General features: G+C 36.2%; 1 protein-coding gene across 4 annotated transcripts in view; it reads left to right on the top strand.

The window, feature by feature from the left end:
- Positions 1–12,825, top strand: part of adgrb3 (adhesion G protein-coupled receptor B3) — a 200,083-nt gene that overhangs the window by 156,312 nt on the left and 30,946 nt on the right. For all 4 annotated transcript variants that reach the window (XM_055169584.2, XM_055169583.2, XM_055169582.2 and 1 more), the window contains 3 exons: positions 6,862–6,988; positions 8,177–8,280; positions 8,378–8,480. In XM_055169584.2, the coding sequence (XP_055025559.2) occupies positions 6,862–6,988; positions 8,177–8,280; positions 8,378–8,480 (334 nt within the window). The remainder of the gene's footprint in view (positions 1–6,861; positions 6,989–8,176; positions 8,281–8,377; positions 8,481–12,825) is intronic.

Here is a 12,825-nt window from a genome sequence, read left to right as displayed (position 1 = left end):
TGACTTGAATCAAGAATTGAGTATAAAAAACGTAAATTTAATCGAAATCGAATCGATTTGATAGCTTGTGAATCGAAATTGAATCGATCTGGAACATCTGAATCGATACCCAGTCCTACCGAATATCATTAAAAATATTTTTGGAAGACTCGTAACCGCGGGTGACCAAAGGCACCCGCTCATTTTGGATCAACCCGCACATCACTGGTGTGCTAGGATTTCATTGTAATTCATTAAGATTCACTCATTGAGAAAACGCGCATTTGCAGGATTAATTGTTACAGCCCTAATTAGCAGTTATCATTTTGATGAATAGTATTCACGTTGTTTTCATTATCATTGTATATCTGAGGCTTGATTGTAACATTGTGTGACAACTAACCCCGCTGTGTAAAAATGTTTTCAATCCCAGCTATCAGTTACTAGGGGTTGCTGACATGTTTCAAAATGCTGTTATGTTTGATGTAATAAGACAAAAAAAAACATAAAAGAAGAAATTTACTTTCATGCCTCCAAAACATGTTTTGTAACCAAAACACATCAAAACTTTTCACAAATTCACAGAAGATCATTTTCTGACTGTAAGAGAAAAAGACCAAAAGCACAGATTGTTCGGCCCTGTAGAAATATGTAAAGTGTTACAATTAACCCCGCGTTAGTTTGTGCACCGCTTACTCCTACCTGAAGTCAGGATTAGTTGTGTTTGATTTGTTTGCTGTGGTGGAGCGTTTGTGTATAATCAGATTCAAATGATTGCTGCTCAATCTCAGAAGAACTGATCACAGGTTTCTCCAAAGCTGTCATAAAGGTCTGATCCATGTCTTAAGCTGATAAGTTGCCTTGATTTGCAAACAGAATCTTTTTGCTTAATGCTGAATGTTGTTAAGCTCATTTATCCTGATGCAGGCTCAAATTACAATTTTCTACATTTATGCATGCAACAAAAAACACAAGATCCACACTAAGGCATAAATCTCTATTTAACCCTCATACAAAGTTTCTTTGAAGTGATAGATATGATGATCGTAAAACACTATTAGATACAACAAGGTGATTGAAAATACACATTGAATATACTTTCCTTATAAATGTATATCAATTTTAACCTCAAATAAAGTAAAGAAGTGAAGAAAGTGTGACATGCTTGTCAAGTATGCAATGCATACTCAAGATATGACCTCTGCATTTAACCCATATCAAGTAGTGAACACACACACACACACACACACACACACACACACGCAAACAATAGGCAGCTATCACGGCAGCGCCCAGGGAGCAATTGGGGTTAAAGTGCTTTGCTCAAGGGCACCACAGTCACAAACCACCGGCTGTGAGACTCAAACCAGCAGCTCTTGGGTTACAAGCCCAAGTCTCTAACCAGTCACCTAGGGATGTAATGATTAATCGTGTGTCCCATTAATAAATGCCTGTCTGAAACCGAATCTGAATCGCAAGGCTGCGGTTCTGTTTCATGCACAGCTTGTGTGTGTACTACGGCAATTGGTCAGAAGGAAGTCCTTATCAATCTAAAATCATTATGAGTCAGAGTCATTGTATAACGTGCATTTAAAAAAGCAACACTCGTTAAACAAAATCATTCTAAATATTCTTTACTATCATGAAAATACCTGAAACAATTTGAAGAACAGCAATATAAATATTCCTGTAGACATTTCCTGGAATAGCGTTTGTAATGCTACTACTTCTGTGGCAATAAGGAATTTTCTGCACAAGAGCGCCCCCTGGCTTTGGGATGTGCCGGGATTTCACCGTAATTCATTAAAATTCATTCATTGAGAAAACATGCATTTGCACAGTTAATCGTTACAGCCCTACACTCAACCCAGTATCACGAAATTATGTACCTATAATCACGTCATTTTGTGAGTGTTTTCTGTGACACTGACACTTTTTTCCGCCTTTTTGCGTGAACATGTCACGTATTTCTGTTTATGTGTCACTGTCACGTATTTTTTACTCAACTGTTTTGTCCTATTTTCAAACCATTGACCCTTCGGTTTAGGGTTAGATTTGGTGTTTGTGTTAGGATGTCACTTTAAGTATTCATTTTTTTTATATTTTATGATTTTTAAACCAGTGTCGTCTGGCATTAAGGTTAGAGTTGGGTTTGGGTAAGGATGTAAATTTATGTAAATCTAACCCTGAACCGTAGCGTCAATGGTTTGAAAATAGGACAAAACAGTTGAGTAACAAATATGTGACAGTGACACGTAAACAGACATACGTGACGTTCACGCAAAAGGCAAAAAACATGGAAAAGACTCACAAAATTACGTGACTATAGGTACGTAATTTCGTGATACTGGGTTGAACCACTACACAGTTAAATGTTGATCAAATAAGTGTTCATGATAAATTTCATGAATGTATCTGTTTACATGTCAGATACGATCAATTACAACATTTACATCCTGAAAAGTTTCACATGCATCAGTTAAAGTGATGATACGAAGAGTGTGAATGCTTTAAATGTGGTACATTTCATAATACGACAGAATGACGTGCTGGTCATTTTTTATACAGTGTATATATTTGCAACAATTCTGTGCTCGATGCCGGATTAGCATTAGTTACACTAGTATTATTTGAAATGGGACTTTCCTGTTTTACATAAACCATTAAGATTTGCTGAGTTGCATTGCTTGTAAAGATCGTTCTGTATTCAAGGCTAATGTGAAATCTGTACAGTCCAGAAATAACAATGGACGCAAACAAAGAACTTATGCCATAGATTGTACTGCTTTTAAGATGCACACATACATACAGGATTAGGTGAAATAATATTAGTAATAATAATCGTGAAACAAACAACGAGCAATGTAATTTTTCAGCATAATCTTTGTTATTGTTGTTTAATGTCAATGCAATACTTCATGATCATTATGGTATTACTAATACATTTCAGCAATTACTAATACATTTTTTGTAAAAGCTGTAATTGTAAATATTAGTTAATGCACAATGAACATGAAGAATTGCATTGGCAAAATGTATTAGTAATTGCTGAAAATGTGAATTAATGCTGTAGAGTTTTTGTTCATTGTAATTTTATGTTAGCTTATGCATTAACTAATGTTAACAAATGCAAGGTTATTGTAAAGTATAACACTTGAAATGTCAGAATGTGGTGTTATTGTGGTTCAGTACCTTGGACAGCGCCTCATGTCGGCTATTAAAAGTCTAGTCATTAGTGTCTGCATGTACAATTGCCTAGAAACTGAGTCTATCTTGAGCCCAGCGTAATTCATACACCCACAGACTTATCCACAGACGTTGTATCTATCAAACACCATCCAGACCGGAAAAGCTAAAGAGAACAGATGCAGCTAAACTAAACATAAATTTCTCTCTCATCCGGCTCAAAATACATACAGCTAAACTGGAACAACCAAAGTTGATGCAAAATATATTTTTTAATTCTTAATTAAAGCCTGTAAACTCTATTGCAGCTTGCGTGATACCACCGCTCAATTATAAGAAAGTGATTTTGCATCTGTAGCTGCTTGTATAGTCAATGATTGGATGAATTGACCGCATATTGAGTTCATCACATCAATTGAGTTTGCTGACACAGTAGCCCACAGCAATCCATCCCACAACATCCTAATAAACGCCTGGAGTCAGTCTCTATCGGCTTACTGTCGATACGGTTAGACGGGACAGAGCCATTCTTCGTCTTCCACGAGTAAATCAATCCAATCTTATTTATATTGTACATATATCTGCTGATAAATGTGATCCTAAAACAAAGGTCAATTTAGAAATATTTTGTACAATCTTGTGTGTATAATGTGTGTCTCTGTAATTGACTTTTTCTGATTTTGAGTGTTTAAAAGTTAAATTTGGAACTTTTTTGTTTTGTCCATTATAACCAGACATGGCAGTGGATGATTACATTTACATTTATGCATTTGACAGTCTCTATAATCCAAAGCGACTCATAGTGCATCACACGGTATACATTTTTTATTAGTATGTGTGTTCCCTGGGTTCAAACCTATGACCTTTAGCCCTGCTAACGCAATGCTCTACCACTGAGCTATACACTAGCACATTTACCTGTACATAAAGTAAACACTGGACGTTTTACATAAATTACAAAATCTGTTTTGTACTTTTTGCCAAGAACTTACATTTTAACATGTTATTTATGGTCTTTACTTTTTAATCTGAGAGCAAATTTATTACACGTCACTACAAATCAAGTACCCGGTACTTGACAATTTTAATGAAACCATTTCTTATTGTTTTAAAAGCCAAAGCTTATACACATATTTCCATCTAACACAATATAAAATAAAATCCACACCATGATCAGATCGACATCCCAGAACTTGTAATAAATGTAATGCCATATATGAACTATACAGGTAACAGACCATTACCTTGTATATGTTAAACTGGTTATAAATGTCAAGACATTTTTCATATATCTACATGTATAATCTTATTTGAATGTGCATGAACTACTGATCTGTTACTATGTAGGTCTAAGTCTGTGACTGACTTGCTAATGAAGGTTATATTATAAAGTGTAGTCTAACCCATGCAGATGAAAAAGAGTGAGTTTTAAAGCTTAATTAAAACGCTTGAAAGCGAGCGTTCCCGCAGTTTAATTATTGAGATGTGCAGACACACAATCCTCAGTGGTCTTCCTCTGGGATAGGCATAGGCTACAAGAGGTTTCATGTCATACAGCCTCCAGAAAAGCCTGTATTTGTTATGCATCGTTTGGAGACATTATTGTGCTGCAGTTACATTCAACTGGTTTATCATTGCACTTATTTATAAACATTTATTACTGCTGCAGTGTTGGCTAAGAGTTTGTAAAAGGCGTGGTTAGTGACGTTATAAGATATCAGAGCTTCTCATATAAATATTTTGAGCATCATGATCTGCTGAGTAAATAACAACCTGTATCGGTTTACTTATTTACAGTTTCTTAAAAGTAAATGGTTGCATGCAATTAAATTATCCTAATTTAAATATATGCATTTAGTTGAAGTTACTTAATTGTTTTAGTTACCTTCACACAATGAAATTAAGTTCTGAGATCAAATCTGTTAATTTCATGAATGCTACTATTAACTAATCATGTTAGTTCTATATAAATTTAAAAAATACAAAGTTTTTATACTACAGCAACAGCACACATTAGCAAGCTAACCATAACTAACACTTAACAGAATCTGATTATGACAGAGGTCTTCAACTTTTTTAGGGCAAAGACCCCTTATTGAATAAAGAGGAGGAGCAGGGACCCCCAGTACATGTATCAAATCATTATTTTTTATGACAATTACGTTACAAAATATACAAATTATGATTTTTTTTGTATACACAAATACTTACTTAACATACTACATAACATTTAAAATTTACTGACAATATTAAAATGAAGGATCCCCCATTTTAATCAAGTTTTAAATAATTTTATGGGAACCATCATTTGAATCAAGTTTAAAATCATTTTATATGGGAACCATTTGAATCAAGCTTTAAATCATTTTATATGGGAACCATTTGAATAATAAAAAAATGTATCATTTCTATTATTAGACTTTTAATGCATTTTTGTTGGATACCAAATTTCACTCAAAATAATAATTAAACAATATTTAGAGGACCCACAGTAATACCACCATGGACCCCAAGGGTCCCTGGAACCCCTGTTGAAGATCCTGGATAATGGCATTTACAATGTAATAATTTATGATCAAAACAACACTAAATATAAAAGAATAAGTCTTGTATCTTTTTTTTTTATAAACCAATACTTAAAGTGACAAATACTTAAAGTGACATATAACACAAGCACCAAATCTAACCCTAAACCGAAGCGAAAATGGTTTGAAAATAGGACAAAAAAGATGAGTAACCAAAACGTGAAAGTGACACAAACAGAAAACGCGTCATGCCCACGCCCAAACCCGGCAAAACGTGACATTTTCACGTTAGTCCATACGTGAAATAGTCCCACGTATTTAAACGTGACATAGGGTTGATGTGATACGCCTAAAAAATGACTTAATATTTTAATAACCAAAAACAATTTTGCAATCGATTAAATGAGCAAATTTTAATAATGTTAAATTTAATTAGGGTCAGAATCATTTTTTTCCAGTATATGCATTATTAAAAGATCTCAAGTGAGCTGCTTTGTTAGTGTCAAATCTTTAGATTTAAGCACTGCAATATCATCCGAGGACTGTAAGCATTAATAAATAGGTGAAATGTTTGTTCTATCATTCCGCTCGCCGGAGAAGGAGAAATTGGCTTCTACCATCCAGCCCGTTTTCACGGGGAGGTTAACAATTCCCTTAGCATTTTCTCGAGGTTTATGTCTCAAGAAAATCACACCATCTTATAGAAAAGTACAAAATCGGATCATCTTTCTCAGAAATGCAAGCATACTTTCTCTCATCACCATAAACGAACGAGAAGGAGGAATTATTTCTGAGGCATCTCCCCCCTCCGCTGTAGCGCGAGGCGGGAGGCAAGAGAGTATCAATCTGATGCCGTCCGCCGTTTCCAGGCTGATTTTTTCCCTCAGGAAAGCGTCCAAAGACCGCTAATTAAAAACGCGAAAGGAAATATAAACCGATAGATAGCGAAACGACAACCCTGAAGCATAAAGACTCGGTAGGTTCGGTAAAGCTGGTTGATGTTGTTTGTGGCGCGAGTGTGTCTGTGAGGAGTGAGTGTTTCAGTACCACAGCGCTGGACAGTCGCGTCGCGTTCACTTTCCTCAGGAGTGGATGAGATTGAGTGCTTCTTGCTGAGGATTAAGAGGAATACAAGCTTGTTAAGCGAATACATCTTGTCTGTGTTGTGTAGGAACGATTCGTGGGGTAGCTGGAGCTCTAAAGGATGCAGAACTGTGCTCACCGATGCATCCCACACCAAATGCTTATGTGATCGGGTATCTACCTTCGCCATTTTGGCTCAACAACCTAGAGAAATAGTAAGTATTGGAGATGCTGTGTTGATTCAAGTGTGCTGATGTTTCAATACGTGATCTTGTCATGTCTGAATGTGATGGACCTACGCAAGCACAGACTCTCCTGCGTGTAACTGTTCGCCATAAAGCATTTATGTATAAATGTAAGCATATGAGTGATGTTTGCATTAAGAAAAATGTATTCTTGGTGGTGTTGAAATAATATGCATATGTTTTTTTAGACTATGGATTGTGCACATGCATTATGGATTTGCAATAATGGCTTCATCTCATCAAAGTCCCCCCCCACCCCTACAAAACGATGTACATTAAGATTACAGTAGATCATATAGACTGATAAATCTTAATTTCCATTTTACATTTCTTGTATGTTGCTTAAAGCACTCTCATTTCAGAATTTACAGATAATCTGCTTCACCAGTAAGATTCATAGATTTACAATCAGGTGATTTACTCCATAGACAGCTATACGTCTCTGTTTTACATTATAGAGTAAGAGGCGGCCATTTTTTCTCTGCCCATGTGACCAGGTATTGAATTAATGGCTCCTGTGTGTTGTGTGCATCTTCGTGATGCAGCAGGAGCAAAGTTTGATAAATGCTATCATTTCAATGCACAGCTAATATGTCACAATGACTTGTGAATTCTGTTGGATTGGTGAATTTCTGGAGAAAAGGCATACGTACGTATTAATAAGTTGTGGCCTGTACACCCAATACAAATGCCAAAAATGGTTGATTTATATACATGACCCTGTCTGTGAAATCCTGGCTGAAGTCTCATATTCTAATAATTATGACATAAGGATCTTGATATATGTGCATGATCTTCATATATGCATGAAGACAAATCCAAAACGATGGTCTACATACAATAACACTGTTGCACTGTAATTTTAACTGCATTAAAATAGACTGTAAATTGTTATCTATAATGGATTATTATAATGCTTTTGACCTTAAGCACTTACCTGTTGATAATGACCAATGCACATAGAGGCTAATACATTACGTGAATTGAATTACAGACAAAAAAATCTACCACTTAAATCCACTAAATTTGGGTCGTATAAATGGACCTGCAGTGTAAGCGTACCCTAATTTGCTTTATTACGAGGCAGTGAAATGGGCTTTTATTAGTGGTACAAGGGTCTGAAAATGGCTCGCTACAGCTCTTGTGTGTCATTCCCAGGCTATGGAGTACTCAGGGGTCCCATCTGTGACGCTCATAGTGGGATGTGGTCTGTCCTGTCTGGCCTTGATCACACTGGCAGTGGTGTACGCTGTTCTGTGGAGGTAAGTGCGTAAATAAACAGTGGGTAATAATACCATTGCGGGAATCCAGTTGTTTTTATAACTTATGTCTATATATTATGTTATATTTTATTTTCAGGTACATCAGGTCTGAGAGATCAATTATTCTGATCAATTTCTGCCTTTCAATCATCTGCTCCAACATTCTGATCCTAATTGGACAGACGCAGACGCATAATGCGGTAAATATCTCAGTCCATTTTTCTCCTGTGTTTCTTACATATTGCCGATTACATTCAACATGCAAGTCCACTTTAGATTCTCGTATTTATGGTTTGGCTTGGTTTATGTTAAACGCAGACAGCTTGGTCATGAGCCCATCCGATGATTCAGTGTTTATAATGCAGATGAAACACTGACTTTAATGTTGGCTGTTTGTGCATCATCAAACCAGAATCCAAACTGTGTTAAGTTCTCCACTTTTGTAGGCATTGTGACTTACTAAGTCAAGCTGGTTGCCCTAATTTTCTCTAAAGTGACCTACCTACATATTTAGATGTTTTAAGTATTTTTGTATGTCTGGTATTCTTCTATATAATAGATATAATCATATAAATGATTTTATCTAATGTAATGATGTTTTTGTAAATAATTTTGGTTTGCTCACATGCTCAAAAGACACTAGATCATTTCCCCCAAATTTTGCCAAAGGAGCACTTTGTATTGATTGTATTGCATGAGAATCACTTTTCTTTATAATCGTACATTTAAGACATTTTGCAAAACATTTCCACTGGGCTTCTGAGGTATTGTTATTATATAGGCAGTGCTCAGACAGCCATTGCAGTTATTTTTAGCAAATGAGAACATCTTTCTGTGTCCAATGCCAAAGAGAAATGATGATGATGTCTTTGTTCAGAGTCCTACTAAATACGTTAACCAGAATCCAGCTGGCTGCGTTCTGAATTATATTATATAATGCAACCTGGGCGGGTTAGGCTTGGCACAGGTTGGCACAAACATGAAAGGTTGTGTTCACGTGGAATAGACGTGTGGCTTTGAACTATTTCTCTGCAAATTAGTTTCTTGTGAACAAGGTTGTAACGAATGCTGGAGTTTTGTTGTTGGCTAGTAAGTTATCGTAATCCAAACTATCTTGGCACACTTGGTGTTACTTTGTGGATGTGTGTTTAGATATTGATCTTCTGTCTTTGGAAAGAGATAACTACTGAAGGAAAGTTTTGCAGTGTGCCCCATATCTACTGTTTCGAAGTAAACTTACAGCAAAAAAGTCTCATAGTGTTCACAGTCCAATTGGTCCAGTTATATAACAGTTATCTCTCTGCAATATCCAAAACTCGTGTGAATCTGAACATTTGGTACCATTGTGAATGAAACATTTAAAGTTCAGGATGCAGGTATAGGGCGGAAGCATTTTTTAAAATCTTTTAAATGGTTTTCGTTTTGAAAAGGACCGGATTGGCTTATTCCCAATTGGCTTTCTTTTTTAAATAGTAACTTTTAGGGCACATCACCGGAGATGATTATAAGACTCATTCATGATTATAAGAAGCATTGAATGTGTTAGTAAAACGGTTCAATTCGCAATCAGAGATGACTGAACGTGTAGAAATCGTAAGAAACGAGGCAGAACAAAGTTACATTAGTCACCCGCTCACAAATAACCTTGGTTTGAGTAAACAAAGCAAAGAGGTTGATTTCTCAGTGCTTACAAGCTTGTCAGGACTAGCACAGCTGGTGGTTTTTGGTTATCATCAGAAGAGGGTTTAGACAGAGGAGAACGCTGTTCCTACACTGCCCACACAGACACTCAGGCCTGTGAGTGACTCAACACTGATGCGGGAATAACACATCGCTCAGTCACACAGACAGACATTTCTGTGCGGTTTCTCTCTGCACTTCTCTTTCTAATGAGCTTTCTGGGCTAGACGTAAGTGAAATATCAAGGTTGAATACAAACAGATTTATTTTCATGTGAACATTAAAAGATAAAGTTGACTATGGACCTGTATTTATATAAGAATGTAAATTGTGCACAGCAATGGCATATAAAAGGGTTTTTAAATGTTGTGCAAAGAAAATAAAACTCCTACATTTGGTCCTTCACACAGGTGTGTATAACACAGTCCACTGCATTGAAAATAGAAAATAAGATATGACCGGATTGTACCATTTTCATCAAGCACATTATATTCTGATGTTACTTTATCTCTGATGAATACATGCATTGATCACAAGAAGGTGTCTTTTACAACTAGAAAGTGTGGTTTTGCTACCTACCTGTTAAAGGCGGAGTCCACGATGTTTGAAAAACGCTTTGGAAAATTAGACGCGCCGTCTACAAAAACAAACTGATACTCAATCAAATCCAATATAATGCCTGATTGCGTATGTGTGGGGCGGGTCTATCAACAGAAGGTCCAGATTCTATTGGGGTAGGGGCGTGTTTGTTTAGGTGATTTCAAATATCAACATTGGATTTCAAACCTCATGGACTCCGCCTTTAAAGGCATCTAGCAGTGAGATTGTGAATTGCAACCAACGGCTCAGTCCACCGTTTACCGAAACGGATAGAGAAGCTACGGTAGCCGCCACAGGACAAACATGTCTTTGTCTAAGACAAAATAAAATGTTGACAAAGCACGCTCTGTAGAGCAGTTTGTCTGTTTAGGGCTACTGTAGAAACATGGTGGCACAAAATGGCGACTTCCATGTAATGGGACCCGCGGTGTATGTAGATAAAAATAATACAGTTCATTATGTAAGGTCTTTATACACAACTGATAATATAGTTATGTAGATTATATTGCATTTCTGTTATTAGATCTTTCTAAAATTTACACACTGCACCTTTAAAGAACTTTTTTAGAAATATTTTGATTTAAAAAACTTTTTAGTTTTTGGATCAAAGCTTGTATGTCTTCTTTGGTTATTTGCCATCAAGCATGCCATTAATGTTGTAGTATTTTATTTTAGGCACTAATTTCTGTTTTGTCTTAAAGTGGTCATCGTTATTGATGTCAATATTTATAGCTTGTATGTTTAGTTTATAGAAAAAACATATTGATTCCAGCAGTTACAGTCCATCATTACTGGACCATAAATAAATCCACATCCAAGACATCAACTGAGGGTTTTTATTGGGTCTCCAACCTTTTTGTGAGCAAGGGCTACCATAATGGATAAAACAATCTGGAGGGCTTTTTTGATGTAGTCTACTCAAAACTTTGTTCTTTAACTTGATGATTTTATTTTGTTTTACTTGTTGATATGTTTTATCATTGTTTCGAATGTTAACATACATAAAAGGCTTTGGCGGGCAACTCACAGACTTGTGTGAGTGCCCGTGTGCACCATGTTGGAGACCACTGGGTTAGTGCATCACTGTTACCATGACACTGTCCGATTAGGGTCACCCACTTTCAGAAAATACTAATGGCTTGGCAATGATGGCAAAAACATTTTGTGTTTTGCATGTCATACCTCAAATGCATGGATTATTTTGTATTTTTTGTATATAGAGTTGATATAAAAGATGACGATGTAGGTTGGTCATGCATCTTGTGTCGCTTATGTTTTGTGTTAAAACATGGCTGTTTTTATGGTGTGCAGGTAATTGGTCCATGCTTGCATGCTTTAGTCATTTTGAAAACGAATAGGTCTCTTTTATATTGTGTATTTTTGTATATTATTTGCTCACAGTCATTTTAATGCACAGAAGAAAACAATATATGTCTTACAGTATATATTCAGCTTACCATGCGGGTTTCTTATTATTGTACAAACCACATGAAACAACCTCATAGTTCAAGATAGTGAAGTACACACATAACACATTATTTAAATTGGCAACAATAACAAAAGTATAAAGAATGTAGTAAACAGTAACATCTAGCATGTTGGGAAATAAAAAGTTACATCTTGTAAAAAAGCAGAGGCACACGCAAAAATATTTACAATGAAATTTAAGACTCACCTTTATAACTCGGTCCATTCATTTGGAGATATCTGCCCCCCCATGTCACAGATGAGCAGAGGTTACAGGTTATTTCCTCCAGCTAGAGGTCACACGTGTGATGTCATCTCCATAAGAGGGAGAGCGCCCCGCCTGCAGCCTCTCCAGACATTGAGATGATCTGAAAGCCTGTCAGGGTTGATCATACACGCTGCCATCTTCCTCATTTATCCCACATCATTTTACATTCAGCACAGCTGAGGTTTTAACATTTCCACCCAGTAATGTGTGAAGTTTCAAATGTGCATGGAAGGATTCATTTCTTATAAAATATTTTTAGTTATTAATAATAATTATCTGAAATGCATAGTGCTTTCACAAAGTCACATAGTTGTAACTGTACCCTATTTGAAAAAGTACAAAAGCCGTCACTTGTGCTGGCACCCTTTCAAAAGGTCCTAATATGTAGGTACAGATACCTTTAAGGTACTAATATGCACCATTTAGGTGTACACTATGAAAGGGTTCTGCCCAAATGACAGCTTTTGTACCTTTATTTCTGAGAGTAGGCTGTTTGCAGTTGCCTAGCAACATTGTAGCTTGGTGCAGTA

The sequence above is a fragment of the Misgurnus anguillicaudatus genome, chromosome 11, assembly GCF_027580225.2.
Source record: "Misgurnus anguillicaudatus chromosome 11, ASM2758022v2, whole genome shotgun sequence".
NCBI lineage: Eukaryota > Metazoa > Chordata > Actinopteri > Cypriniformes > Cobitidae > Misgurnus > Misgurnus anguillicaudatus.
The sequence above is the reverse complement of the archived record's forward strand: the minus strand, read 5'-3'. Positions and strand labels throughout refer to the sequence as shown.